We start from the raw sequence: 26,079 nt of genomic DNA on the forward strand, positions 1-26,079 counted from the left end.
CTGCGGCTGTTTTTTGTTTTTTTGTGATTCTCTTTATCAAGAGCAAAAAGAGAGAGCAAAAAAGTCATAATTTTATGGGAAGGACATTGTAGTATTTGGAAAAATAACATAATTTTAACGGCATAAAGTTGAAATATTAAAAATATATATTTTTCAGTTGTAATATTATGAAAACAAATGAAACTACAAATTAAGTTATAATTATGGGAAAATTAGTTTGTGGCAAAAGTTATAATGCTACAAGAATGAAGTCCAAATATGGAAATAAGTCATGATTATGAGAAAAAACTTTGCAAGGAAAAAGCAAAAAAAAAAAAACAGCAGAAATAAAAATAAGAAAATATAAAAAGCAGCTATAAGTTTACAAGAACAATGTAAAAATATTAAAAAGAGAGAAAAAAGTTAGGAGAATAAATTCATTATATTATAAGACAAAATAACATTAATATTATGAAAAAAATTCACTTTCTATGCCACTCCTATCAATGGTATGCTGGAGCTTATCCCAGCTGAATTTGGGAGAGGTGGGGTACACCCTGGAATGGTTGCTAGCCAATCACAGGACACATATAGTCACTCACATTCATACCTATGGACAATTTAGAACTAAATTAACCTAAAATGTATATATTTTAAATGTATGGCGGTAGCCATGACAAACTCAGTGCAGCAAATGACATCAAGGGAGTAACGCCTCTTAGCTAAAGCCGTAAATAAACACTTCTTAAGGATCGACTTCCTAAGGGTATAAAATAGTATAAAAAATAGTAGTCATGTCAAAACGTTGTGTCGCTGCTGGATGTTTACAGTAGCCAAGTGATAATGTAAGTTTGTTTTCTTTTCCAAAAGAGGAACGTTAAAAAAACATATGTAAGCCCACCTTGAGTTTTTTTTTTTTTTTTTTTTTTCATTGTTTATTTCATGGATGACTGTTTTGAAGGATCACCTTTATGAGATTTTGCTTGACTGCATTGTGGAAAAAATGATGATATTTTGCCGGCGAAACAAACACTCAAAGTTGCCACAGAACAGAATAAGTTATTTAGTATTCTTAACACTATTTTAACATAGCGACAAGGCTGCGAGGCATTGTATATGCTATATAAACATCTTTTTGAATGACTGAACAGACCAATGCCGAGAAGTTGAAGAAACATAGAGAGGACAAAGAGTCGGAGTCTTTCTTGACAAACATCTTTATTCAATATATTGAGTATATTAGTTGTGAAACCACAATTAGCGCATTTAGCACATTCACACATTTATTCACACAAAGTCTGACTTAGATGTAAAAAGAATAAAGCCCTGCACGAGAGAGGCCAATGTTTAGCACAGGGAGCTGATTTCATTTTTACTGCACCCCCATTTGCAGCAAGCACTGGACAGGCCCATCAGCACATCCCGCCCTTTTCTATCTGCACTTCTTAGAGCCTCTAGGACTTCCTCCGAGATTGGCGAGCGAGCCAAGCGGGTAAATCCCGTAGCCACGGATGCCACATCTATAGTCTGATCTTTCCACATGTTGGATTGTGCAGGATCCTGCTCACCGGCCAGTTGAGAGAAAGGATTTGCATTCCATTGGTCAAACTGGTCATCCCCAATAAGAGCTGATGAAAAGGCAATTTAAAGCACTTAGAATGAATCTTTTAAGCGATGATTTACTTTGCATGCAGCCTTACCTGAGTCTCCTATGCTTCTCTTCCAGCGAGAGCCCCCACAGGTAAAAATGACAGCACGTATGAACTCTCTTCCACATAGCTTCATCCCATAGAAAGAGGGATGAACAACTTCATTGGGCTGCACCTTGTCCACCAACGCCACAAAGACACAAAGAGTCATGACGGCTGCCTTCCACATGGTGCTCAAAACAAACCTCCTGGAGATGTTTCAGAGTACTGGAAAGGGCTCAACAAACCCAACTGTTGTCATGTCATTTCCGACATCTTATATATAGGTCTCGTCATCCCCGAGAAGCACCTCCAGCTTTTGTCATTCCCAGAGATAAGAGCTGAGACCTTTCGGGGGCAACAATACAAATGCAAAAACAGAAAAGTTGTGACTGCGTAGCAAATGATGAAGTCACAAGACTTTTCTGAAATCTTATCACTCATGACCTTTTATTTGGCCTTTTGGCTCCCAGTGTTTTTTTTTGGTTGTATTTTGTTTAGTACACAACAATAATGCGTTCCCATTACGGTAATCGCCTCAATCGGAATTGCATGGATGAAAATGAGCTGTGTTGCTGTAGACTGGCAGTGGTTTTCTTTTGACTCCCTCTTCTGTATACACACATGCAGTGGTGAATGATTGTAAGAAAACTCCTGCACCACTGAAAATGTTGTTCAATTATACGATTGGCGAGGGCATTTGGAAAATATACTAAAGTATCATGTTAGAAAGGATGAGCACAAAAAGAAACATTACTTGCAAATGAATGGTTGTGAAATTGGAGTGAATGAGAAGCAACCGCCATGTTTGACCTGTTGTTTTTACATCATGGCTATAAAGCGTGCTTGAGTGTGATAAAAAGTACAAACAATCAAACTGTTAAAATTAGATTTGAGAATATCTGGAAAGCCAAATAAGTTTTTTTTTCTGATTATGCAACTTATTCAGTGATGTTCTACAATGTGTTAAGATTCTCTGTGGGATGTGATTGGAAGGTGACGTAAAAAGATGAAATTAAATTAAATGAAAGCACAGATGCCTCTTGAAGAGTTATATTCAGTCTCAGAGAGATTTCTGAGGCCAATTGGTGATTCCGCAGTTCAAGCTGGATGTGGTCATGAGACGCTTGTCCCCGGTGAGAGTGACAGACAGGAAAGATCGACCAATCAGCGAAGAGTATTTTCAATGACGCGCGGACCTCCTCCGTAATGGTCCAATTAGCATGCAGTGATGGGCGGTGCTTCGACAAGAGTATAGCAACAGTTGCCCCGGTGAAGGCAAGGCGCCATAGTCACGGTAGTCCTGGCGACAAGAACCAAGCAACGGGACTCAACAACAACCCAAATCTAAGGGCAAAAACTGAGGACCAAAAAGGCCAATACCTGGAAAAATCAAAGGTGAACAATTAAATTGTGATTTTAAATGATTTTTCTGTTCCCCGAAGTTATCCGCGTATTGCTTTTGAGCACTCGTCTGTGTTACGTGAAAGTGGTTGAGCGTGTCGCTGATGAAAGTGGTTGCTAGCTTCTTGTGTGCGCAGGCGGTTGTTATGGCGATGTCAGATCTCTGATAGGAGCACAAGATGGCGGTTGCGTTCCGACGCTTGTGACTCCCCGTACTTTTCTCCACAGCGGTCGTCACAGTTGGCTGGCTTTTACACGTAACTTCGGACTCCACGAGTTTAAAGTCGTGTTAGGCGCTGTGGCGGAATATTTACCTACAAGCTAGCAGTGTTAGCAAGCCAACTGCTAGCTAGTCCGCATTAAGCTTTACTGGCTGACATGAGCTGCTAGCAGCGAAGCTACCACTCTCGTTAACTCCACTCACATTTCAAGCAGGCAGTGACACAAACAAACATCATATAACAGAACTCACTTACATTGATTATGTGCTTACAAATGTGTATGTTTAGGAGTGTCGCGTTTAACAGTTCTTGAAGCGACTTGGGAAAAGTTTTGAGTGTGACATTGAAGTCACTCCCCTGGACACGACGTGCTTGGGTGGTCATCTGTGCGTCGTGTTTACCGTGTGGGTTGCACACAGGAGTGGCTTATCTTCCAGTGGGATGGTCTAAAGTCCTGACTGGCACTGGGTCCAATAATTCGTGTGAATCAAGCCCCAATCGCACAGACTGATACGAATATAATAACCATTCCAACGCCTGTGTTCACGTATATCATGGTCCTGTTTACATGAATACGACTGGAAAACTTTATTTTTATTCCCATGGCTTGTGTGTTGCTTGGTGTTCTACTTTGTGTGCTGGACTCAAGCAGGAAACTCAAAAATATTGCTTTGCTGTTGAAAGAAAGACCCACTTCCTCCTCGTGTTACACACACACACACACACACACACGAGGTTCATGTGGCAATAACACACAAATGAATGAATATGTTGCCAAGGCATGTTTATAGCTATTCACAATTGAGAACAGTCACCCTCTTTTTATCTACAGAATTAGTGCCTGGAAGCATTGGTTGCCATGGCAACCTCTGGATACTCAGAAGACCTCCAGCCTCAGCAGACCAACGCAGTAACCATAGCAACACCGGCTGCCACCACACCCTCATCCGCCAAGACAGCAGCACACTTCCTGACGGGACTACCACTGACCTCTGGAAGCATTGCATCAGCCAACCAATCAGCCATGGGCTCCAAAACCGGACAGGATGCACTTTCTTCCCAAGCCCCACCCACCCAGGCTCAGAGCCAGAAGACAGCTGTTCTCGCTGCTCCCACACAGCACTACATAAACCCAGAGATCCAGCACACAGTGGCCCAAAAGAGTAATGGTCAGAGCACATCACCCCAGTACATCATTGTGACAGTTACAGGTGAGAGACTTGCGTCTGACACACACCGTTAAAAACAGACATTCTCATTGGCTAGCTCACACAATCATTAGGAGGACGAGACATGACATGTCGGCAAGTTTCAGTTATTTCCACGAGAATGTCTCATCATGGCTGATTTGACACTTTATGTTAGGGAAAGGGATTGATTGCTATGCGTGTAGAGTTTTAAAAAACAGTCTTAAAACTTCCTTCTCCTAGAAAGCCTCTCTGGTGTTTTTATTCTATAATAAGTAGATAGAATTTTTATAGTGCGTTTCTAGACATGCAAAGTGCTTACTACTGAGAACCAACCTGTTTTAGTCATTCGCTCAACAGTCCCGCATTGGTGTAATCAACATCTGTAGCACAGTTGCCTTGGGGCATACTGAAAGAATCATGGCTGCCAATTTGTGCCAACGTATCACCAAACATTCATTCAAATTTATACACCAGTGTGGGTGCCCGGAGGCAATGTGGATGAAGTGTCTAAATAGAAAGTGTTTGCTGTAATGGCGTCATCGTCTAATTTGCATGCTTGTCCATGACTCATTTGCATGTAATTGGAATGGATGATGTTGCAGAGCGATAACGTTGTAAGAGACACAAAGTGAGTAAAACAAAAAAAAGAACACGTATCTGCAAAGGAACTTTCTTATGCTGTTTTTGTAAATGTCACAAACAAGACGGAGCCGCCTGAGAGTGCCTTGAGTACTCAATGCTCATTGAGGGGCTGTCCACACAGAAACGTTTTGAAGTCAAAACGGCAAAACTTTTTATTGTTTCAGCCTTTCATCCACATGAAATGTTGTTCCGGGTGCTCTGAAACTGTATTTTTTTAAAAAGGCTTCCGGAAAGTCTGAAAAATCAAGCAAACCACTGCTTTCTGAAATTGATGACACACCAGCCCATCGTCATCACGTGAACAAAAATGACAAGCCGACAAAAGGCCTGAAAATGTCGACTGGCATGACTCACCCCAGTCAACATGCTCCTGATCATTTTTATTACTCGCTGGAGTAATTCCACTTTGTCGTCAGTCTACACGAGCCTTACAGACAGCCGTACATGATGGACTTGAACACACCGGTTACATGCTATGTGTTATGTGCTGTGTTTTTTGACTTGAACACACATCTATACCTTTGCCACTAAAGTAGTGAAATCCCAGGGGACATCTCACCCTTTTTATAGCCCCTCTGTTTTAGTCCCCCAAAGTCTGTTCACTGCATTTTTCGCTCGTTTGTTGACAGGTTGACAGATTTGAATTAGTGTATTACTTATGTAATACGTTTTAATTGTTTCCACCAAGGCTGAATTCCAATTTTTAGTTTTTGTTTATCTGTTAGTGTTATAGATACTGTGTGTGTTTTTGTTGGTGAGTGAGGAGGTGAGCAAGACAATACAATCTGATGGATATAGTTGCTAGGCTACATTGTACCAAATCTGATGGATCTAATGCAGCTTTTTTTTTGCTTCTGCAGGAAAGGTGGTGTAATGATGTGGCCTATGAAATATCATCGATTCTAAGTTATTAACAAAAAAAGTCTGTTTCCATGGTAACTACCTTGTGCCTACAGAGTAGTTTTGTGCAATGAGGTTCAAATGAATGTAGCCCGGTGCTCTTTAAGTGTGCATAGCCAACCCCAGAAAGAATCCTAAATGTCAAAGAAAGTAAAAAGGCTTTTTGAACATCTGCTCTTAACCCAAAGAGAATGGAGCCTTAGGCTTGTGTTTGCCTGGGTGTTTATTTTAGGTCTGTCTATTAGTAGATATTTTAGCCTGCTAGTATCAAGTAACACAGCTTACTCTCGCCTACAAGTCACAAGTGAGGGTAGGGGGCAGGGGTACCTTGTCTGCCTCTTAATGAGAAGGCCTAATAAATCATCTTGACATCTGTGCATATTAAAATGGAACATTTATTCGACATTACAGCGAATGCATGTAGTGGACTTGTTGCAGTAATTCACAGGAGAGGGTGTCATTTATGAATCTAATTACATTTCTAATAGGATACTAGGCTACTTAATATGGAATTTCTGACTTTAGTGTGGCCGTGCGCGGTGTCACGAGATGAGACGATTGGGCCTACGAGATGATGATTTGTCTTGTTTTAAAAACAGTGTTTTTTAATAGAAATGTATCTTTGTATCAAAAACATGCATGTTTGTTTAATTGGCGATTCCAAATTGTCCATAGGTATGAATGTGAGTGTTTGTCTATATGTGTCCTGTGATTGGCTGGCGACTAGTCCAGGGTGTACCCCGCCTCTCGCCCAAAGACAGCCGGGATAGGCTCCAGCACGCCCCCGCGACCCGAGTGAGGATAAGCGGCATAGAAAATAGAACTCCCGTGCTACGTCATCTTATTCTCTAGCAGACCAGGCGCATATAAGGTGTGTTAAGAAGCATACTTATGATACCATATGTTGTACAGACTTGGAAACGACAAGCTACAGTCAGGGACAGTCCCATTATAATGTGTTTATAGTCAAAGACAAAATGTATTTGTGGCAGGCCGGCACAAATAAATTAATTGAACCATAGATGCGAGAAGACATGCAATGTTATATTTTAATACAGCTTATCTTAGTGCGTTGACCTCTGTCGTTGACAAGAATGGGTCCTCAAACATGGCCCCATGACCAGTGAAATCATATTTCATGACCTCTATACAGCACAGCTGTGTTTTCATTTCAGATTTATTGACAAGTTAGAAGCAGCCGAAGGTCTATCACACCTGTCAGCCATTCACTGAAGAGTAGTAGCAGAGAGAGTCCATTGGCTGATTCAGTCTCAGTCTTCACAGGGAAGTTAAGGTTTGTTCCACAAGTCACAAGTCAATGAGCGAGTGTAGTCAGGTGTCTTAAAGTGCGACATCTAGCGGTAACAATGGGTACACATTTGACAATTAAATCTATAAAAGGAAATTAGCAATTAGTAAATTGTATTTAAATTGAGTGAGGTATTGCACAGTTAACTTCATGACTGGTTGAAGTTGACGTAGGAAAGTAGCCAGATAAAAAAATAATTAGCGTAAAAGGCTAGAAAGAAGTGAACTTGAGCCTTCCTTTCAAACAGCTTCTATTGAACTTTATCCAACACCCCTCGTGTTTTTTGCTCTTCTTGCATCTGATGTGGATGTTTACAAAATGGAGGGATTTCTCTCCATCTGGAAGGATTAACTGTCCAAAGCTGCCCTTCCGTACGTAAGATACTGTTTAAGGCCGAAAGGAGGGTATGCTCACTGTCACTTTCTCCTCAGCTGAACAAAACAATACATGTAGGATGTTCTGTAGTGGCTTTTATTTCAACTTGGAAGCCGTATCCAGTGAGTACTGATATTGTGCGTGCTTGACCTTTTAAGCTGAGATGCGCTCATTCATCTGATTCTTTTCTTTCCCTCTTGTTTGGCGGCCAGAGGGTTCTGCTCATTCCAATGACAGTCTGTCAGACTCCAGCTCGCCTGCTGCAGGTGTGCCTACGCAGGTGGTCCAGCCAGTGCAGACCACCCCACAAGTAAGACACTGTACTATCTCCGAGCAGGCTAATGATCTCTAAAGCTATGATTCCCAACCAATATAATGTGGCGTAGTACAGGTGGTCTGATGTTTTGTGTTACAGTGTTTCGTAGTTGTAATCATGCCGCCATAAATTAATTAAAAATACTTTTTTTTTGCTGTGAAAAGATAAATTTATTTTTATTTTATTTTATTTTATTTTATTTTATTTTATTTTTTTATTTTTATTTTTATTTTTATTTTTATTTTTATTTTTATTTTTATTTTTATTTTTATTTTTATTTTTATTTTTATTTTTATTTTTATTTTTATTTTTATTTTTATTTTTATTTTTATTTTTATTTTTATTTTTATTTTTATTTTTATGTCTCCAAAGAGGCAGTGCACCAAAGAAAAGGAAAGCCATCATCATGGAAATGAAATATTGACTGCTTGACTGCATTTATCTATAATGATGGCCGCATCATAATAGATAAATGCCTGTGGATATTCTCATTCATCCCGGTTATTGTATTCTCAGTTGGACCGTTCACGTAGTCTTTGAGCATGAACTGCTGACCCCCTTTATTACTCTTGTAATTAACCTTCTTATTACTCTATTTTATATGTCCTTCATGTTTTTTGTGTATCTGTGTACCTGTATGTGACTTGGATTAATCAAGTTGGCAAACAGTGCTACCAAGTAAACTTTAAGGTGACGTGTCTGTATGCACCAACAGAGGTCAGTGTTGCAGGCGGTGTCACAGGCTGGCAAGAGGATCCAGCCAACACCCATCAACAACCTACAGACGACACATATCAACCAGGAGGTAAACACAAACGCATCTTATGACGGTTATTCCTTCACCATCATTATTCCCTTTTAACTCTACATCAAGATTTTTTGACCTTATCTTCATTGAATTGCACTGACGCTGTTGCAGAACAGATATTGTAAGGCACATGTCATGAGAACTGAACTTTGGCAGTATAGGTATGTAGTCTTAATGATCTGTCTAACAGGTTCCTGAAAGACAACCACCCAGTTGTCGGCAGTTCTGTCTCACTTTATTGTTTGTTGACTTATACGATATCAGATTGTGACCAAATTATTGTCTCCTGCGCGGCGGATACTTCACCTTTTATTACCGTTTGTATTTAATGATTAATTCATCATTCATCAACTCAACACTTCTTGTCTTTCATTTTTAATGCATGACTCTCCTCTACGTATGAGGTGTGTTATGGTCGCCATGTTACGCTGTTATATTGCACACATGCTCCGTGCAGCTGGAGGTGAGGAAAACCAGAGTATTGAGCCGTGGCCACCACAGTGCACTGGACGCCATTATTCATGTTGATGGTGATTAATAATAACGGTGATTAATATTGCAGAAAAGTCTAGTGTTTTGATGTGATATATATTAAATAACTAGCACGGTTAATAATGCCTAGTACACTTGAACCTCTATATTTCATGTATTATTCATAGTAGCAACGCCATAGTTCATAGTCTGACAGTTTTCCTCCAAACAAGAAATCTCATCAAGTTTAATCTAAAGTTTAATCATGACACCCCTAATGTATGCCACACTAAATATGATCAGGTTTCACCCCAAACGCTTCATTGTTGTGAAAGGAGTAAATTTGGACTTGTTGTGAAGGTGGAGCAGGTGTACTCGGGCCAGGTTCAGTATGTGGACGGAGGAAGCGCCGACACAGCTTTCAACACATCTGCTCTGTGAGTATGAACACAGTTTGCACCATCCTAACTTGTACTGCAGCCACCCCATCGCCATTCTCCGCATCTCTCCGCGCAGTCGGTCGGCTACCTACTCCTTTTCCGACTCGCCCCTCTACTCTCAGACCCCTCCCACATCCTCCTCTAACTTCTACGAGGCCACGTCCAGCTCGGAGTCCGACATCAGTGGATCTGTGACCTCGCAGACGCTCTCTGTTGGAGCAGCAGGGGCTACGAGCGGGGGCAATTCTGCGGGAGGAGCCGGCTATGTCATTCAGGGGGCTTATGTGTTAGGAGGAGGGACAGGAACAGGAGGGGGGCAGAGTTACTCCAGCCCAAATTCACGTGCTCCACCAGCCACTGTGAGTACTGCGCTTAAATGTCAATCAGATATGGGTGTTGCTAATGGCGCGACAATGCATAACCGTGATATGCATTCTCTTTAGGTGCAGTGGCTGTGTGACAACTACGAGGGGGCAGAGGGGGTGAGTCTACCTCGCTGCACCCTCTACTACCACTATCTGCTGCACTGCCAGGAACAGAAGCTCGAGCCAGTCAATGCTGCGTCCTTTGGCAAACTCATCAGGTCCGTCTTCATGGGCCTCCGCACTCGAAGGCTCGGGACCCGGTATGTTTAATATTGTTATTAATGATTTATTCATTACTAATACTTCACTTTAACACCACCTTGTAACCCTTGCTTGCAATATATTAAGTTCTATGTGAAGTATTTCTATAATGCCTCATATTAACTCACTAGCAAGATCTCAGTGTATAGACTGGTCATATATCTCATCTCGTTTCATATTATCTACATACTGTATTGTATAGAACTCTGGGAAAAACTGTTGATTTTGTTAATCCAATCCAATCCAATCCACTTTATTTATATAGCACATTTTATAAACAGAGTTTCCAAAGTGCTGCACAGACTAGTAAAATTAAAAAGTAATAATCCAAAACTAAAAGAGCATTTAAGAAATAAAATAGTAAAAATAGTAAAATAGATATTGAAATTTCCCCAAATTTACAAATTTCCCCACTGAGGGACAAATAAAGGCATATCTTAATCTTAATCTTAAAATATTAAAAACAAGAAACAAAGCAATACAAGTATAAAAAAACCAATTACAATAAAAACAAAGAACTAAAAGACACAGGACCATACGACTCACTCCGAGTTAAAAGCCAGAGAATAAAAGTGGGTTTTAAGACGAGACTTAAAGCTTTCGATGTCGGGGGCCTTTTTTACTTGGGAGGGGAGAGAGTTCCATAGTTTGGGGCCAACCACAGAAAAGGCTCGGTCCCCCCTGGTCTTAAGTCTCGTCTTAGGCACCACAAGTTGGAGCTGGCCCTCGGACCTCAGCGACCGCGCCGGAGAGTAAACCTGGATGAGGTCCGAGATGTATTTGGGGGGCCAGCCCATTCAACGCCTTAAAAACAAACAATAAAATCTTAAAATCAATCCTAACACTAATACTTGGGTTGTTTGTATTGTTTATTTTTCTATATTGTGTATTTTGTACTGCTTGACTGACTCTGTACTCTTGCTGCTGTGCAATGCAAATTTCCCCACTGAGGGACGAATAAAGGCATATCTTATCTTATCTTCAGCGGGAACTCGAAGTACCACTACTACGGTCTCAGGATCAAATCGGGTTCCCCTCTGCTCAGACTGATGGATGAACAGCAGCACATGGCAATGCGACAGCAGCCGTTCTCGCAGAAAAACAGGTATCCACGTGTGGCGTAGCACATTTAGACAGACTCTCACCAATAATGCATTCTCTCGATGCTCTGTCCAATAGGATAAAGCCAGTTCAGAAAACACAGGGCATCACCAATGGGACATCGGGGGGTGTGGGCCAGCAGCAGGCAGCAGCGGTTTGCGATATTTCTGCCCAGGTGCAACAGTACCAACAGTTCTTGGGTGAGGCTTTGGAGCATTCGTTTAAAACGGTGCTTCTCAATTAGGTTCTGTCATAAAATGTATCATTTCATTTATTAAAATATCTGTAGTTAATTATTTATCTGATCTGCTTTTACCATATCAACCCCCGCGGACCCTGCGGTGCTCCGGCACTGGCCTTTTAACAATACCAAAACCCAGAACAAAAACCCACGGTGAGGCAGCATTTAGCCACTATGGCCCCCACCTGCGGAACAGCCTGCCGGAGAGCATCAGGACTGCGGAGACTGTTGATATTTTTTAAAAAAGATTAAAGACACACCTTTTTAATCAGGCTTTTAACTCATATTTTTAAACTTTTCTTATGTTTTTATCTTTTTAGTCCTATTTTATGCTTTTAGTTTTTAGCTTTTAACTCCAGTGTTTTGTTTTTATCTTTTTAGTCCTATTTTATGCTCTTAGTCTTCAGCTTTTAACTCCAGTGTTTTGTTTTTATCTTTTTAGTCCTATTTTATGCTCTTAGTCTTCAGCTTTTAACTCCAGTGTTATGTTTTTTATCTTTTTAGTCCTATTTTATGCTCTTAGTCTTCAGCTTTTAACTTCAGTGTTATGTTTTTTATCTTTTTAGTCCTATTTTATGCTCTTAGTCTTTGGCTTTTAACTCCAGTGTTATGTTTTTATCTTTTTAGTCCTATTTTATGCTCTTAGTCTTCAGCTTTTAACTCCCGTGTTATGTTTTTATCTTTTTAGTCCTATTTTATGCTCTTAGTCTTCAGCTTTTAACTTCAGTGTTATGTTTTTTTATCTTTTCAGTCCTATTTTATGCTCTTAGTCTTCGGCTTTTAACTCCAGTGTTATGTTTTTATCTTTTTAGTCCTATTTTATGCTCTTAGTCTTCAGCTTTTAACTCCAGTGTTTTGTTTTTTTATCTTTTTAGTACTATTTTATGCTCTTAGTCTTTAGCTTTTAACTCCAGTGTTATGTTTTTATCTTTTTAGTCCTATTTTATGCTCTTAGTCTTCAGCTTTTAACTCCAGTGTTATGTTTTTATCTTTTTAGTCCTATTTTATGCTCTTAGTCTTCAGCTTTTAACTCCAGTGTTATGTTTTTATCTTTTTAGTCCTATTTTATGCTCTTAGTCTTCAGCTTTTAACTCCAGTGTTTTGTTTTTTTATCTTTTTAATACTATTTTATGCTCTTAGTCTTTAGCTTTTAACTCCAGTGTTATGTTTTTTATTTTTTTAGTCCTATTTTATGCTCTTAGTCTTCAGCTTTTAACTCCAGTGTTATGTTTTTATCTTTTTAGTCCTATTTTATGCTCTTAGTCTTCAGCTTTTAACTCCAGTGTTATGTTATTATCTTTTTAGTCCTATTTTATGCTCTTAGTCTTCAGCTTTTAACTCCAGTGTTGTGTTTTTTATCTTTTTAGTCCTATTTTATGCTCTTAGTCTTCAGCTTTTAACTCCAGTTAAGTGGAAAAAAGTGTTATACAAATAAAGTTGATTTGATTTGATTTTAGAAGCATCGCGGCCGCTGCCTGATTTTGTTGACATACATCTGCAAGAGCGCAGCTTGCCTGATGGGATCCTCCCCGAACACCTCAAGGCCTTTCAGGCGCTCTACAGAGAACACTGTGAGGTAAGTCGCAAGGTAGCCATGTTCTTGTGATGTCATCCCAACTTCCTGTTGTCCATGACTTTATGACTTTTTTTTTTTATCCTCACAGGCCATTCTGGATGTGATGGTTAACCTTCAGTTCACGCTGGTGGAGACACTATGGAAATCCTTCTGGAGGTTCAGCCAAGGTGGTGACCCAGAATCCCTCAACTTGTGAGTGTCAAAAAGTGACATCTGCTAGCTTCTGCTGCTACGGTCGTGTCAAAAAAAACATCTTCTCTTTTAGGCACAATGAGTCCGAGAAACGTCTGCCTAAGTCATGCTTGGTGCTGCTGTGTAAGTTTGAGCCTGTGCTGCACTGGACGAGAGAGTGTGACAACCTGCTCTATCAGACACTAGTGGAGATCCTCATCCCTGATGTTCTCCGACCCATCCCCAGTAAGTGTGGGAAGAAATGTAAAAACGCCACAAAAAATTAAAAATATACATTTTTTTTAGGTGCTTTAACTCAGGCAATCCGTAATTTTGCTAAGAGTCTGGAGAGCTGGCTGTCAGGCGCCATGATGAACATCCCAGAAGAGATGGTCCGCATTAAGGTATGTTTGTGGACCAGCGTGGACTGTACATGAACTTTCTTCATCCTGGTCTTTTTCCCTTCCAGGTGGTGTGTGTGAGTTCCTTCTCCCAAACGCTACGTCGCTACACCAGCCTCAACCACCTGGCCCAGGCCGCCCGTGCCGTCCTCCAGAACTCCGCCCAAATCAACCAGATGCTCTCCGACCTCAACCGCGTCGACTTCACCAATGTTCAGGTTTGAAAGCATTACTTGTCAGGAATCAGACGACAGCAAAGTAACACTGTTGCACCGTGTGTATCCACCTCAGGAGCAAGCATCGTGGGTGTGTCAGTGTGAAGAACGTATCGTCCAACGACTGGAACAGGACTTTAAAATGACACTGCAACAGCAGAACTCCTTGGAGCAGTGGGCCTCCTGGCTGGATGGCGTCGTCTCTCAGGTCCTCAAACCTTACGAGGCCAACCCGGTCGCTCTCCCGAAGGCTGCTAAAGTCTTCCTGCTCAACTGGTCTTTTTACAGGTGAAGCAACGGTCAAGACATTTGTTCCGTACGTGTTCCATTTTAGAGTGTGATCAGCTGTTTTTTTTTTTTTTTTTAACCAGCTCCATGGTCATTCGAGACCTGACCTTGCGCAGTGCCGCCAGTTTCGGATCCTTCCACCTGATCCGCTTGCTGTACGACGAGTACATGTACTACCTGATAGAGCACAGAGTGGCTCAGGCTAAAGGAGAGACTCCGATTGCAGTCATGGGAGAAGTACGTGTCTGCAGATCGACTAAGATGACAACGTGAACATCTTGTCTTAACGTGTACGTCTTTCTTCTCGTGTGCCGCAGTTTGCCAGCACCATCAAGAGCCGATCCACTCCTGACCTGGAGAAAGGTAACATGATCACTCATTTCGCCAAACGAGGAACCTTGGTGCTAGTTTTCAAAATACAGTAAACCTCGGATATATCGGACTCGGATATATCGGAAATTAGCTCACAACGGACAGATAAAAAAGAACCGATTTTTCTGTAATGCATTTCCAATAAAAAATCATTGCATATATCGGATTTTTTATAACGGATTTCGCCTATTTCGGACAAAATCTCCAGTCCCGTTCCAATGCATTTCCATTAAATTTCCCTCGCATATATCGGATGGCCGCATCGTGGCGCTCCGATTCGCCGAATCGTGACAGGCCGCTATACGACGTCATTTGCAGCGTTTGCAGCGTTGCCTGCGCGTCCAGGTACATTGGAAACATAGTCAAGGAAGTGCCTTTTTATAACGGATAAAATCCCATTTACGCATATACCGGATATAAATCCGATATATGCGTAAAACAGACATTTTCCGGTATACGCATATAACGGATTTCGCTTATATCGGACAAAACCAGTGGGAACAATTGAATCCGATATATCCGAGGTTTACTGTACCACTCGTGCTTCAATGCACGTTTCTCCATCAGACGAGGAAGACGACGACGACGATGAGGACAGTGAGGAGGAAACCGGAGATCTGGTGCTGCAGTCCAACTCTCTGAGCATTCTGGAGGAGAAGGAGCTCTTGGAACCGCCTGCCAAGCAACCCAGGACGACTTTAAACCTGCATAGTCTGACAGACACGCACAACACGCCGCCTTAAAAGGAATTCAAACACACACACATATTTTTGCGTTGACATCATCAAGTCATCCCATTTTGCATCCCGCTGTCCTGTGTGGTCTTCTGAATTTTTTCCAAAAAAGATATTTTGGTGTTTGAAAGTGTTTTTGTCGAGTGTGAGTGTCCTTTTTTTTGCCAATGATTCTGTATTCTTTGCTTATTTTGTTGCCATTCTGTTTCTCTTCCTTCAATCATGTACAATCCCTGTGCCTTCCCAGAGCATTCGATGGCCAGCCCCGCCCTAATTTGACATATTTACTTGCTCTATAGTATCGACATATATTCATATATTCATGAGTCCCCCCCCCGCCTTAACCACTGACCTGATGTGGAGAAATTGCTGTCATAAAATATCACTCACATTGCCTTTTTAAAGCAATGTCTATGCAGGGGTGTTTCAGAAATAAATAGATTTGTGTGGGCACATTGATGGGCAGCTGGTTGTGGATGCCATATTTTATCAAAGTCATGTACTTTTTTTTTTGTTTTAAATTTGGCCAACTAACTCGATACGCTGTGCCTTTTGAGATTCCTAGCCTGAAGAAGCTTGTATTCTATATATTCTGTATTGTTGGATAAATAAATGGGGGTTCTGTGAAGTACCGGTAGTCTGTGTCGTCATGAAATTTTGTAGCTATTAAAAAAAGAAAATGGTCAGGCCTTGTGATTGGTGATTGGTATGCCACCTTTGCCATGTCATTTTTTGTTCATCCATTCTTTCCGTCACCAACTCACCTCACACACCCTGTATCACAAAAATCAAGGCAACTTGAATGAAGCACTTACTACACTGTATCCATGGTTACCTGTGTACCAGCTTCAGCTATGGAGGTTTTTGTCTGTGCTAGTTTATTTTCTATCCTTTTGTGTCATATCCAAATTGTATGTAATGTTGAACCATAACTGCCTTAGGATACATGTGGTTATTTTAGCGACTATCCTGAGTACTGAGCTCTATGATGGACCAGGCGTGGAGATGTGTGACCATTTAAAAGCAGACCCTTTACAAAGAGCACAGACAATGTAAAAGTTCTATCAGGAATTGTGTATGAGGCTTTCGCCAAATTATTACCCAAGGCCACATGATAAAAAAAAAAAAAAGCTAAGTGTGCTTGTTGTGTGGTTCTATCTTGGAGCTTATGCTGCTGTACCTTTAACAAGAGATCCTCTTGGTGTCCGTCCCTCTCTTAAGACCTTTGAACAATCTGTGATCTTTGTAGCTTTAATTCTCATTGTTAAAAGGATGTGATTGCTTTCTCTAATGTGTATATTGTCTTGCTTTTGTCAACTGAATCTGAAGATTGTCACATTTTGTCCGCCCAACCAAAAGTTGACATTCACAACAAATATTGTTCATGTTTTATTTTGGCAAAATATCTCACGAGTCTTCCTTCTTTCGTTGCCATTAACACAGAGTGTGACATCAACTAAACAAGTTCACGTTCGTATTTTGAGAAATACTGCAATTTTATGTCGACAGTGGGGGCCTGTCTGGTTCCACCACGAGTCGCTCACAAGCAGCATTGAACCCAATCCGACAGGTGCAGTGACCACATATGCTCAATAGTAGACACAAAACATTTCATGTAAATTCTTATGTATATATATATATAAAAAAAAGAATCCTAGTAATAATCTTGGTTCAGTCCAACTTGTGCTTTTTGTACTTACAACAAAGTAAACAACATTACTCGGATACAAATAACGAAATGTGTCAAATGAAAATATGTACAAAAGTTCTACCGCTTCCAGTTCAGTTTGGATGAGCGTACACGTCATCACAGTGCAGTTCAGCCCATTTTATTTCAGGATGGAGCACATCCCTTTTCTGATGTTATCACAAAACAATCCAAGTGCATCTGTCGCTATCAGCCAACACCTGAAGTGATGAACCTAAACGGGGGAGAGAAGGAAGGATTCAAATCATCTGGCACGAAAAATGGTGAGAGGGTGCACAAATACGGTGAAATAATGTGTGAAATAATACAATGGGGGCGGCACGGCGGTCTAGTGGTTAGTACACAGACCTCACAGCTAGGAGACCAGGGTTCAATTCCACCCTCTGCCATATCTGTGTGGAGTTTGCATGTTCATGCGTGGGTTTTCTCCGGGTACTCCGATTTCCTCCCACATTCCAAAAACATGCTAGGTTAATTGGCCACTCCAAATTGTCCATAGGTATGAATGTGAGTGTGAATGGTTGTTTGTCTATATGTGCCCTGTGATTGGCTGGCCACCAGTCCAGGGTGTACCCCGCCTCTCGCCCGAAGACAGCTGGGATAGGCTCCAGCAACCCCCCGCGACCCTCATGAATGAATAATACAATGGCCGGGAGGATATTCTGTGCGGTCAGAAGGCCTCCTTAAAAACCTCCAATCGTGAGGAAGAGAAGCCAAAATGCTAAATACAGTAAACCTCGGATATATCGGATTCAATTGTTCCCACTGGTTTTGTCCGATATAAGCGAAATCCGTTATATGCGTATACCGGAAAATGTCCGTTTTACGCATATATCGGATTTATATCCGGTATATGCGTAAATGGGATTTTATCCGTTATAAAAAGGCACTTCCTTGACTATGTTTCCAATGTACCTGGACGCGCAGGCAACGCTGCAAACGCTGCAAATGACGTCGTATAGCGGCCTGTCACGATTCGGCGAATCGGAGCGCCACGATGCGGCCATCCGATATATGCCAGGGAAATTTAATGGAAATGCATTGGAACGGGACTGGAGATTTTGTCCGAAATAGGCGAAATCCGTTATAAAAAATCCGATATATGCAATGAATTTTTATTGGAAATGCATTACAGAAAAATCGGTTCTTTTTTATCTGTCCGTTGTGAGCGAATTTCCGATATATCCGAGTCCGATATATCCGAGGTTTACTGTATCTGTATTCGCATGGACACAAAATCCACTCGCTTTAAAAGCACAAGCTAAACAGAACAATATGTGCACGTGTTCAGCTCACCTTTGTGTAGCCCCTCGTTGGTCATTCTGTTGATGTAGCGAGAGCCGCTCTCGGGCACCAGCCACTTCATGAGCGTGTTGACACAGGACTTCCTGTAAGAACTCCACACACGGCCGCTGGACAGCAACAAGATGGGACGCCGGACTTAAGACTTAACAAAAGTGCGCACAAAGTGCGGCGGTCGTCTTACCTGGTCTGACCTTTGACCTCTGTGAGGCCACCGACTCCCACCGTGCAACAGACGCCCGTGTTTAGGTCCCAGCTGACCTGCAGGTTGGAATGGTAGGTGCTGGGCCTTCGAGAAAAAAAAAAAAAAGACTCATTACAAAAAAAATGTCATCTGAAACAAGAGGCAAAGTGTTAGCAATACCTGCAAGGATCTGATGGGGAGAGGGCAAGTAGCAGCAGGCCGATGCTGATCATGACAACGTTGGTCTCTGGACACACCTCGTAGGAAGAAGAGGAAATTAACTGCCGCTTCAAATGTTTACGGGGTCTCAAACATTGAGGCCCCCGCCTTGATATGAAAGTTTAATGTTAGTGCGGCCCCGCGCAAGTTTGATATGGATGCTGTATGGTATCATGTACCCAGAAAAAATTATTACGTTTGATTAATGTTCATGTTAAAGGTTAAATAACTGTTAATAGTTATCCTCCCTATCCGTGTGGAAGTGGTAAGTTTTGGGCTATTTAAGTTGAAAGGAAATAACTTGAAGGCTACCGTTTAGGTCGCTAGCTCTCTAGTTTGCGAGTTAGCATGTGTCTCAAGACCCTGCAGTTGCGCAATATGTTGTAAATAAAAAGAGTATAAATGTGACTATAGTTGTGTTTTGTCATGTCTACAGGGCTCTAATAATGCTTTGTTCATTTTAATGTGAAAAAAATAATTTGTCTACCCACCAACTATATGTGGTTTCTTAAGTTTTTATTATTTGCTGTTTTATTATTATTATTATATTTATTTATTACTGATTGATTGACAACCTTGCCCAGACCCTAGCTCCAGTGGCCCCCAGGTAAATTGAGTTTGAGACCCCTGGTCTAAGATGTCTAAAACGAGGCATACATGGCAATGTATGGACACTGGACAATTATTGGACTTCATTTTCATTTATGATGCGATTAAATTCCATCCATCCATTTTTCCTTCGCTTATCCGGGTCCGGGTCGCGAGGGCAGCAGTCTTAGTAGGGAAGCCCAGACTTTCCCGGTCCCCAGCCAACTCCTCCAGCTCCACCGGGAGGACACCAAGGCGTTCCCAGTGCCAGCTGTGAGACATAATCCCTCCAGCGTGTCCTAGGTCTGCCCCGGGGCCTTTTCCCGGCTGGGCATGCCTGGAACACCTCACCAGGGAGGCGTCCGGACTAGATGCGCCAGCCACCTCAACTGACTTGATGTGAAGGAGAAGCTGCTCTACTCTGAGCCCCTCCCGGATGACTGAGCTCCTCACCCTATCTCTCATATCTATGAGGTAATCCAGCTACTCTACGGAGGAAACTCATTTTAGCCGCCTGTATCCGCCATCTCATTCTTTCGGTCATGACCCAAAGCTCATAACGATTAATTATAACAACTTTTTTTTTCCAATCAAGAACTCTTCTCCCATTTTAATCTCCCGAGAACAGCCCTTTTCCTTACCTCTAATATGACCACATCGTAGTCACTGAAAGAGCAGAACTGTGGAGCCCAGGCAGCATCCCTCCTGATCACCTCATTGATTAGATACTCAAAGTCCAGTGTCAGCTGCTCCACACACACACTCTGTGAAAGAAAACACACATTAATATTCATATAGGATGAATCAAACATGAAACTTCAAGACTTCTTATAGTTAGGTCGCAGGCCAACGTGTTTGTAAGCGTACTTCCAAATGCAGTACATGTGAAGCAACAAAAAGGTAGTATTTCTGTGTGTACCTACAGTACCTGTCCATTGTGGGGCTTGTTGACCAGCTGCAGACTCTGTCCTTTAAGATCCGTCACGGTGAAAGGCAGCTGTACTTTATCATCTTCATAGCCTAAAATAATAACGGCCTGATTTAATACGATGACCTGACCAAAGGTGTTCAACAACGTGTTCCAACGCAAGTCACCTGCTGCCGCTCCTGTCGTCTGCTCTACGGAGCAGGGCCGTTGGTGGCAATAGTGCAGACGGGAGTAGTTGACGTACCCTGGCTCACCGGGTTCGACCTCCTGAGATGTGGATGGGGTTTGAGGGGATGAAGGTGACGACGACGACGACGCAGGAGACATCACATGTGTCAAACTCGGGCCAGATGTTTGCGGCGAAGTAGTCCGTGTTTCTTCCTGTGTCCTCTTTCCATGATCCTGTTCCTCGTGCTGTGCGCTACTCTGCGCCTCTGCGGGTTTCTGAGCGCTCTCTTTGTCACCGACAGCGGCCGCTCCTTGGGCGCGTCGAAAGAGGTCTGCTGCAAACTCTCTGGCTCTCAACGCCGCTTGCGACTGGCTTGGGGACGAGGAGAGCGGCGTCGACTTGCTTGGTTGTGGTCGGATGTCAGGAGATCCCTGAGGCAGCGAAGAGGCTGCGGATGAGGTAGTGGACGGGCAAGAAGACGGTTGATGCGACAAAGGGGCTCTCTTTGTGTAGAGGATCTGGGAAAAGTCCCCCTGCTTCCCTGAAACAAAGCCACAAAACATGATCAAACCCCAGTCTGATACATCTTCTTCTCAACTTGCAGAAATACTGTATCTATATCAATAATGGAGGTAAATTGGTATTTAATTTACGCCATGACCGATGAAAGAAATGTCATAAAAATGAGTACAGTAAACCTCGGATATATCGGATTCAATTGTTCCCACTGGTTTTGTCCGATATAAGCGAAATCCGTTATATGCGTATACCGGAAAATGTCCGTTTTACGCATATATCTGATTTATATCCGGTATATGCGTAAATTGGATTTTATCCGTTATAAAAAGGCACTTCCTTGACTATGTTTCCAATGTACCTGGACTGGGCAATGAAAAGAGACGTAAGGTAATGAGAATTGAACTTTATTGGACTCTGAGCATAACAAATTGTTAATTAAGCTAGGCCCTGTTACGCCCGTCAGGCCTACGTTATTTCCAATAGTGAGGTTAAGATCTCATTCACTGCTGTGCTAGTATTATTGACGTCACTCACTTTTATATTTGTCCTAAATCTGGAGCCAGGAGAAAGACAATAGCCAGTGACATCAACAAGATTAGCATAACGATGCGGCCATCCGATATATGCGAGGGAAATTTCATGGAAATGCATTGGAACGGGACTGGAGATTTTGTCCGAAATAGGCGAAATCCGTTATAAAAAATCCGATATATGCAATGAATTTTTATTGGAAATGCATTACAGAAAAATCGGTTCTTTTTTATCTGTCCGTCGTGAACGAATTTCCGATATATCCGAGGTTTACTGTAGATGGTGCAATCACTGCACGAATGCTACCTTGGCAGAGAGAGATGGCACAAGCCACCAGAGAGTAGCTTGTATTCAACAGGATGACCTGGTCCTTTTTCAGCTGGAAGGCAGGCTGGAAAGTGGGAAAGGGGTACACCACCTGGTACCTGCTGTTGAGGACGTAGCCGTGTTCCAGACACTTGCCACTCCCTGCAGGGACACGCGAGACGGGTAAGAGGAGAAGCGTTGGGAGATAACGTCATCATTTGTTTACCGTTGCGTATGGAAAGACTGGTGGGGGCTTTGGAGCAGTCAGGGCAAGGCTTAGGAGACGGCATTGAGACGATGGTGATGTAGATGTCTCTGTAGTTTTCAGCGCTCATCAGGTTCATCAGGAGGGAGCTGACAGGCAGCGCCACATGAACAGTTTAATCTTTCACATTTAAATAATAATAGTAGATCGCTGCCCCGATTGATGGAAATCATTTCTTACTTGAAGCCAAAGATGACAATTTTAGATTGATCATTCGGCCACCCACACACGGTGAGGTATAGGTCATTGTAGATTTCCTCGCCTGCAAAAAGTCGCACATATTGGACCTGGAGAGGGAAAAAAAAACATTAGCATCAGTTGAAATTAATTCCTCAGTTGTGCGAATGCTTGTTGTACAGGCCATCACTCAATGTTATTTGCATGTCAGCTGTCAATCAAGCCATCGGAATGAAACTTAAAATGTAAAACAATCAACATTGGCAAACTGATTAATCTCCACATTTATAGCAGCAATATTGAAACAAAGTTGATAAATTGATAAATCATGGCTTGTGACTTGTTATTAATAGCTGATAGGTATCAATGTGAATGTGACTGATTGATTGATTGTCTATATGTGCCCTCGGACAAGTCCTGGGTGTTCAATTCCACCCTCGGCCATCTCTGTGTGGAGTTTGCATGTTCTCCCCGTGCATGCGTGGGTTTCCTCCCACATTCCAAAAACATGCTAGGTTAATTGGCCACTCCAAATTGTCCATAGGTATGAATGTGAGTGTGAATGGTTGTTTGTCTATATGTGCCCTGTGATTGGCTGGCGACCAGTCCAGGGTGTACCCCGCCTCTCGCCTGAAGACAGCTGGGATAGGCTCCAGCACGCCCGTGACACTCGTAAGGATAAGCAGTAGAAAATGAATGAATGAATGAATGTTGTTGATACGGCTGCACAGTGACTGAGCGGTTAGCGTGCAGGCCACACAGCTGGGAGACCCAAGTTCAATTCCACCCTCGGCCATCTCTGTGTGGAGTTTGCATGTTCTCCCCCGTGCATGCGTGGGTTTTCCTCCGGGTACTCCGGTTTCCTCCCACATTCCAAAAACATGCTAGGTTAATTGCCGACTCCAAATTGTCCATAGGTATGAATGTGAGTGTGAATGGTTGTTTGTCTATATGTGCCCTGTGATTGGCTGGCGACCAGTCCAGGGGTGTACCCCGCCTCTCGCCTGAAGAGAGCTGGAATAGCCTCCAGCACCCCCGCGACCCTCGTGAGGAAAAAGCGGTAGAAAATGAATGAATCAATGTTCTTTTATACGGCTGCACAGTGAATAAGCGGTTAGCGCGCAAGCCACACAGATGGGAGACCTAAGTTCAATTCCACCTTCGGCCATCTCTGTGTGGAGTTTGACAGCTGGGATTTCGCCCGATGACAGCTGGGATAGGCTCCAGCACGCCCGCGACCCTTGTGTAATTAATTTTAAAAAACAATAGTTGAATGAATGCTGTCAATATTGATTAACAACCAGCAAAATATGATATAGTGACAGGCCTATTATATATTTTTTTCACAATACTTGCCCTCACAGTGTACGCCAAGAAAAATTGTGGCTGGTCAAGTCCCCACTGTACGCCGAGAATTTATATGTACAACAAAAAGACCAAACAAAATCCAAGTCTCAGACACTGTTGTACCTGTTTGAGTCTACTGTGCAGATTGAACTCCCACCAATACAGATAGTAGGTGTAGAAAGAGAAATCATCATCCTCTCCCCAGTCCCGGGTGTAGGACAGAACGTAGCGGCCACACTTGGTGAATCCGAGAAAGATGTGCCTGGAACAAAATAAAGGAACGCACCACTGTAACATAACTACATCTTGGATTAATTAGTTTTCTGTTATTAAGAGAAACTAGTAAGACCACTCAAATTACCCTGCTCTCAGAAACTCCTCGCTGACAATGTTCTTTAATGGGACACACACTCGAGGTGGGAGATTTCTGAAACGGTGCTGAGACAAGTGGCCTGTAATCTGCAGAATGACAATATTGTTAGGCAGTAAGTGTAACGTTGAAACCATATGCATAACACTGCTTGTAATATAGTCATGTTGAGGACTGATGGCAATGGCCGTGAGCTAAATACAGAAATAACTTAACTTCAGAGTCATGTATAAAATCTATTTACTGTCTCGCTATCAATTACCACGTTTATTAGCAAACACAACGAATGGCCACAATATAGCTACATGCAGCACATAATAGTAAACAACGGGACACGTTTATCAGCTTCTCTCGCTCAATTATCTTCGGTTAATTAGCTTTATCTACAAGCTAGCCATCAAGCTAGGTAGCAGCTAGAAGTTAGCCTTGGACGCTACTGAAAGCAAAGGAGGCTTAATTCAAATGAGCTTTGTAGTACTGCAAAACAAGTATAATGGTAATTATAATCATGAGCTGCTTACCTTCCCTCGCACAAGAAGCTTTACGATATGGTCTTTATGTCTTCTTTGAGGTTTGTGTTTGCTATCGTTCTTTTCTGATTTCGAGCTGGGCGCCATCACTGACTGAACTGTTGTCCAAGGACAATAGACTAAGATCGGACTGCCGGTTTTACAAGTACTTCCGTAGTATGCCCTGCTCTGGTTTGGCCGCCATTCAGACATACTGCTCAGCAATGCATTAATTGCTCTAATAAACGATCCAAAAGACTATATTTGTCATTTTTTTCAAGTTCCCCAAGAACAAAGACTATCTTTGTGTGTGATAAAAATGTTGTAGGTTTATAACACTGGGTGTTATAAATAAGAAAGTGGACAATACTCACAAAGTGTATATTGCTGCTCATGTTTTTATTGACATCTACAAGTAGGTGTATTTCTGCAGTACAATAGATCTGTATATACACACATCTACATACAAATTCATTGTTCCGTAAATAATCAAGTTGAGGAAAGTATACGCACTGCGTATAACTATTTTATACTCGGCCCAGAGCTAGCTAGTCAATAGCTTATACACTGTTGTCAAATTAGCTCGCGCACGTCTCTTGCTCACCATCATGGCTGACATTCTGCTCCGTAGTGTACTACATTCAGTTCCATTCATTTACGGCTAATAGGCATTCCTGTTGAAGTCTGGTGTCCTTGCTGTTGTCGCCTTGAGTTCCTGCCTCATCGGATTGGTCCGCTGATGAACCATACTGACGAGGCGGGACAAACGCAGGGAAGTCAGTTGAAAAATTGACGTTTTGAAGGGCTTCAACTGCTGAAAGAAAGTTGCTCTTTATTTTGTCAGGCAATAGTAATGACGGAATTTGTAAGGAGAGTGCAGCAACATAGCAACGACTACAACTTACATAACACCAAACACTAATATTTACAAGTATTTACAAAGCAGCCTGACTGGGCCCCGCTAACAGGATTCCAGCATATACATAAATATCAAATTGTTTTTTTTTTTTTTTCAAAACCTTTCAATTCAAACCCAATGTCTTTACTCATACACCGTGTAAAACAAGCATTTATAACAAAAGTAATGAGCATTTTATTTAAATGTTGCAGTTGAGATTTCAGTGTCCTGCTGGTATAAAATATACCAAAATGTGTTATTTCATTTTAATACGCAAATTTGTTAGTAAATAACCTTTGCTTGTCATGTCACGCTTTTGGTACCCCTTTCAGAATGACCCATATATGAATTTGTTCTCGCCAAACACAGCCACAATAAAGGTGTCCTTGCTCCTGTCTGTGATGTCAACAGTGGCAGTGTTGTTTATGTGTAATACATACACAGATGTATATAATGTACACAATATGTACAGCTTGTATCTGAAAAAAAAAAAAAACTTGAGAAAGTGTCAAATTCAAAATTTTTAAAATTTGTTGACCGTTGTTGGTTTAATACAGGGATGTACCAAGTGTGCCAGAGTGGGCCTCCCAG

General features: G+C 42.0%; 3 protein-coding genes across 5 annotated transcripts; 1 reads left to right on the forward strand and 2 right to left on the reverse strand.

Annotated features, from left to right (window-relative positions):
* Window positions 1-1,245: 1,245 nt before the first annotated feature.
* Window positions 1,246-3,695, reverse strand: rln3b (relaxin 3b). Of its 2 annotated transcripts, none has more exons than XM_058065247.1 (3): window positions 3,548-3,695; window positions 1,680-1,803; window positions 1,246-1,607 (listed from the first exon to the last, which is right to left on the reverse strand). In XM_058065247.1, exons 1-3 carry the CDS (start codon window positions 3,674-3,676, stop codon window positions 1,327-1,329), a joined length of 534 nt encoding a protein of 177 aa, XP_057921230.1. In that variant the 5' UTR covers window positions 3,677-3,695; the 3' UTR covers window positions 1,246-1,326. The 2 variants fall into 2 exon arrangements, with proteins under 2 accessions (XP_057921230.1, XP_057921231.1); XM_058065248.1 differs by having other exon boundaries at window positions 1,680-2,015; window positions 3,548-3,678.
* On the forward strand, window positions 2,921-16,867 carry rfx1b (regulatory factor X, 1b (influences HLA class II expression)). The gene is made up of 18 exons (XM_058065237.1): window positions 2,921-3,065; window positions 4,125-4,503; window positions 7,921-8,018; window positions 8,740-8,829; window positions 9,664-9,740; window positions 9,820-10,102; window positions 10,187-10,368; window positions 11,355-11,474; window positions 11,549-11,670; window positions 13,169-13,287; window positions 13,376-13,479; window positions 13,553-13,704; window positions 13,765-13,862; window positions 13,928-14,077; window positions 14,151-14,362; window positions 14,446-14,599; window positions 14,680-14,725; window positions 15,302-16,867. The coding sequence occupies exons 2-18, from the start codon at window positions 4,152-4,154 to the stop codon at window positions 15,475-15,477; spliced, it is 2,535 nt and encodes an 844-aa protein (XP_057921220.1). The 5' UTR covers window positions 2,921-3,065; window positions 4,125-4,151; the 3' UTR covers window positions 15,478-16,867.
* dcaf15 (DDB1 and CUL4 associated factor 15) lies at window positions 16,827-24,778 on the reverse strand. 2 transcript variants are annotated; one of them, XM_058065243.1, is made up of 13 exons: window positions 24,603-24,778; window positions 24,073-24,170; window positions 23,835-23,973; window positions 22,368-22,474; window positions 22,149-22,276; window positions 21,923-22,084; window positions 20,565-21,107; window positions 20,398-20,480; window positions 20,111-20,233; window positions 18,843-18,919; window positions 18,663-18,767; window positions 18,473-18,588; window positions 16,827-17,390 (listed from the first exon to the last, which is right to left on the reverse strand). In XM_058065243.1, exons 1-13 carry the CDS (start codon window positions 24,696-24,698, stop codon window positions 17,335-17,337), a joined length of 1,833 nt encoding a protein of 610 aa, XP_057921226.1. In that variant the 5' UTR covers window positions 24,699-24,778; the 3' UTR covers window positions 16,827-17,334. The 2 variants fall into 2 exon arrangements, with proteins under 2 accessions (XP_057921226.1, XP_057921223.1); XM_058065240.1 differs by having other exon boundaries at window positions 16,828-17,390; window positions 20,398-20,489; window positions 24,603-24,777.
* Window positions 24,779-26,079: the final 1,301 nt, after the last annotated feature.

This window comes from Doryrhamphus excisus, chromosome 1, assembly GCF_030265055.1.
Source record: "Doryrhamphus excisus isolate RoL2022-K1 chromosome 1, RoL_Dexc_1.0, whole genome shotgun sequence".
Classification (NCBI taxonomy): Eukaryota; Metazoa; Chordata; class Actinopteri; order Syngnathiformes; family Syngnathidae; genus Doryrhamphus; species Doryrhamphus excisus.

What these genes read in the sequence shown, in the direction of transcription:
- rln3b (XM_058065247.1), bottom strand. Translation starts at nt 3,676, where the DNA reads ATGACCACCCAAGCACGTCGTGTCCAGGGGAGTGACTTCAATGTCACA. An exon ending in TTTGTAAGCACATAATCAAT is followed by an intron (nt 1,804 to 3,547) that starts GTAAGTGAGTTC and finishes TTGGTGGACAAG; the next exon opens with GTGCAGCCCAATGAAGTTGT. An exon ending in GAGAAGCATAGGAGACTCAG is followed by an intron (nt 1,608 to 1,679) that starts GTAAGGCTGCAT and finishes CCTTTTCATCAG; the next exon opens with CTCTTATTGGGGATGACCAG.
- dcaf15 (XM_058065240.1), bottom strand. Translation starts at nt 24,698, where the DNA reads ATGGCGCCCAGCTCGAAATCAGAAAAGAACGATAGCAAACACAAACCT. An exon ending in AGCTTCTTGTGCGAGGGAAG is followed by an intron (nt 24,171 to 24,602) that starts GTAAGCAGCTCA and finishes GTCATTCTGCAG; the next exon opens with ATTACAGGCCACTTGTCTCA. An exon ending in CAGTCTTTCCATACGCAACG is followed by an intron (nt 22,085 to 22,148) that starts GTAAACAAATGA and finishes GTGTCCCTGCAG; the next exon opens with GGAGTGGCAAGTGTCTGGAA.
- rfx1b (XM_058065237.1), top strand. Translation starts at nt 4,152, where the DNA reads ATGGCAACCTCTGGATACTCAGAAGACCTCCAGCCTCAGCAGACCAAC. An exon ending in CATCATTGTGACAGTTACAG is followed by an intron (nt 4,504 to 7,920) that starts GTGAGAGACTTG and finishes TTTGGCGGCCAG; the next exon opens with AGGGTTCTGCTCATTCCAAT. An exon ending in CTCAACTGGTCTTTTTACAG is followed by an intron (nt 14,363 to 14,445) that starts GTGAAGCAACGG and finishes TTTTTTAACCAG; the next exon opens with CTCCATGGTCATTCGAGACC.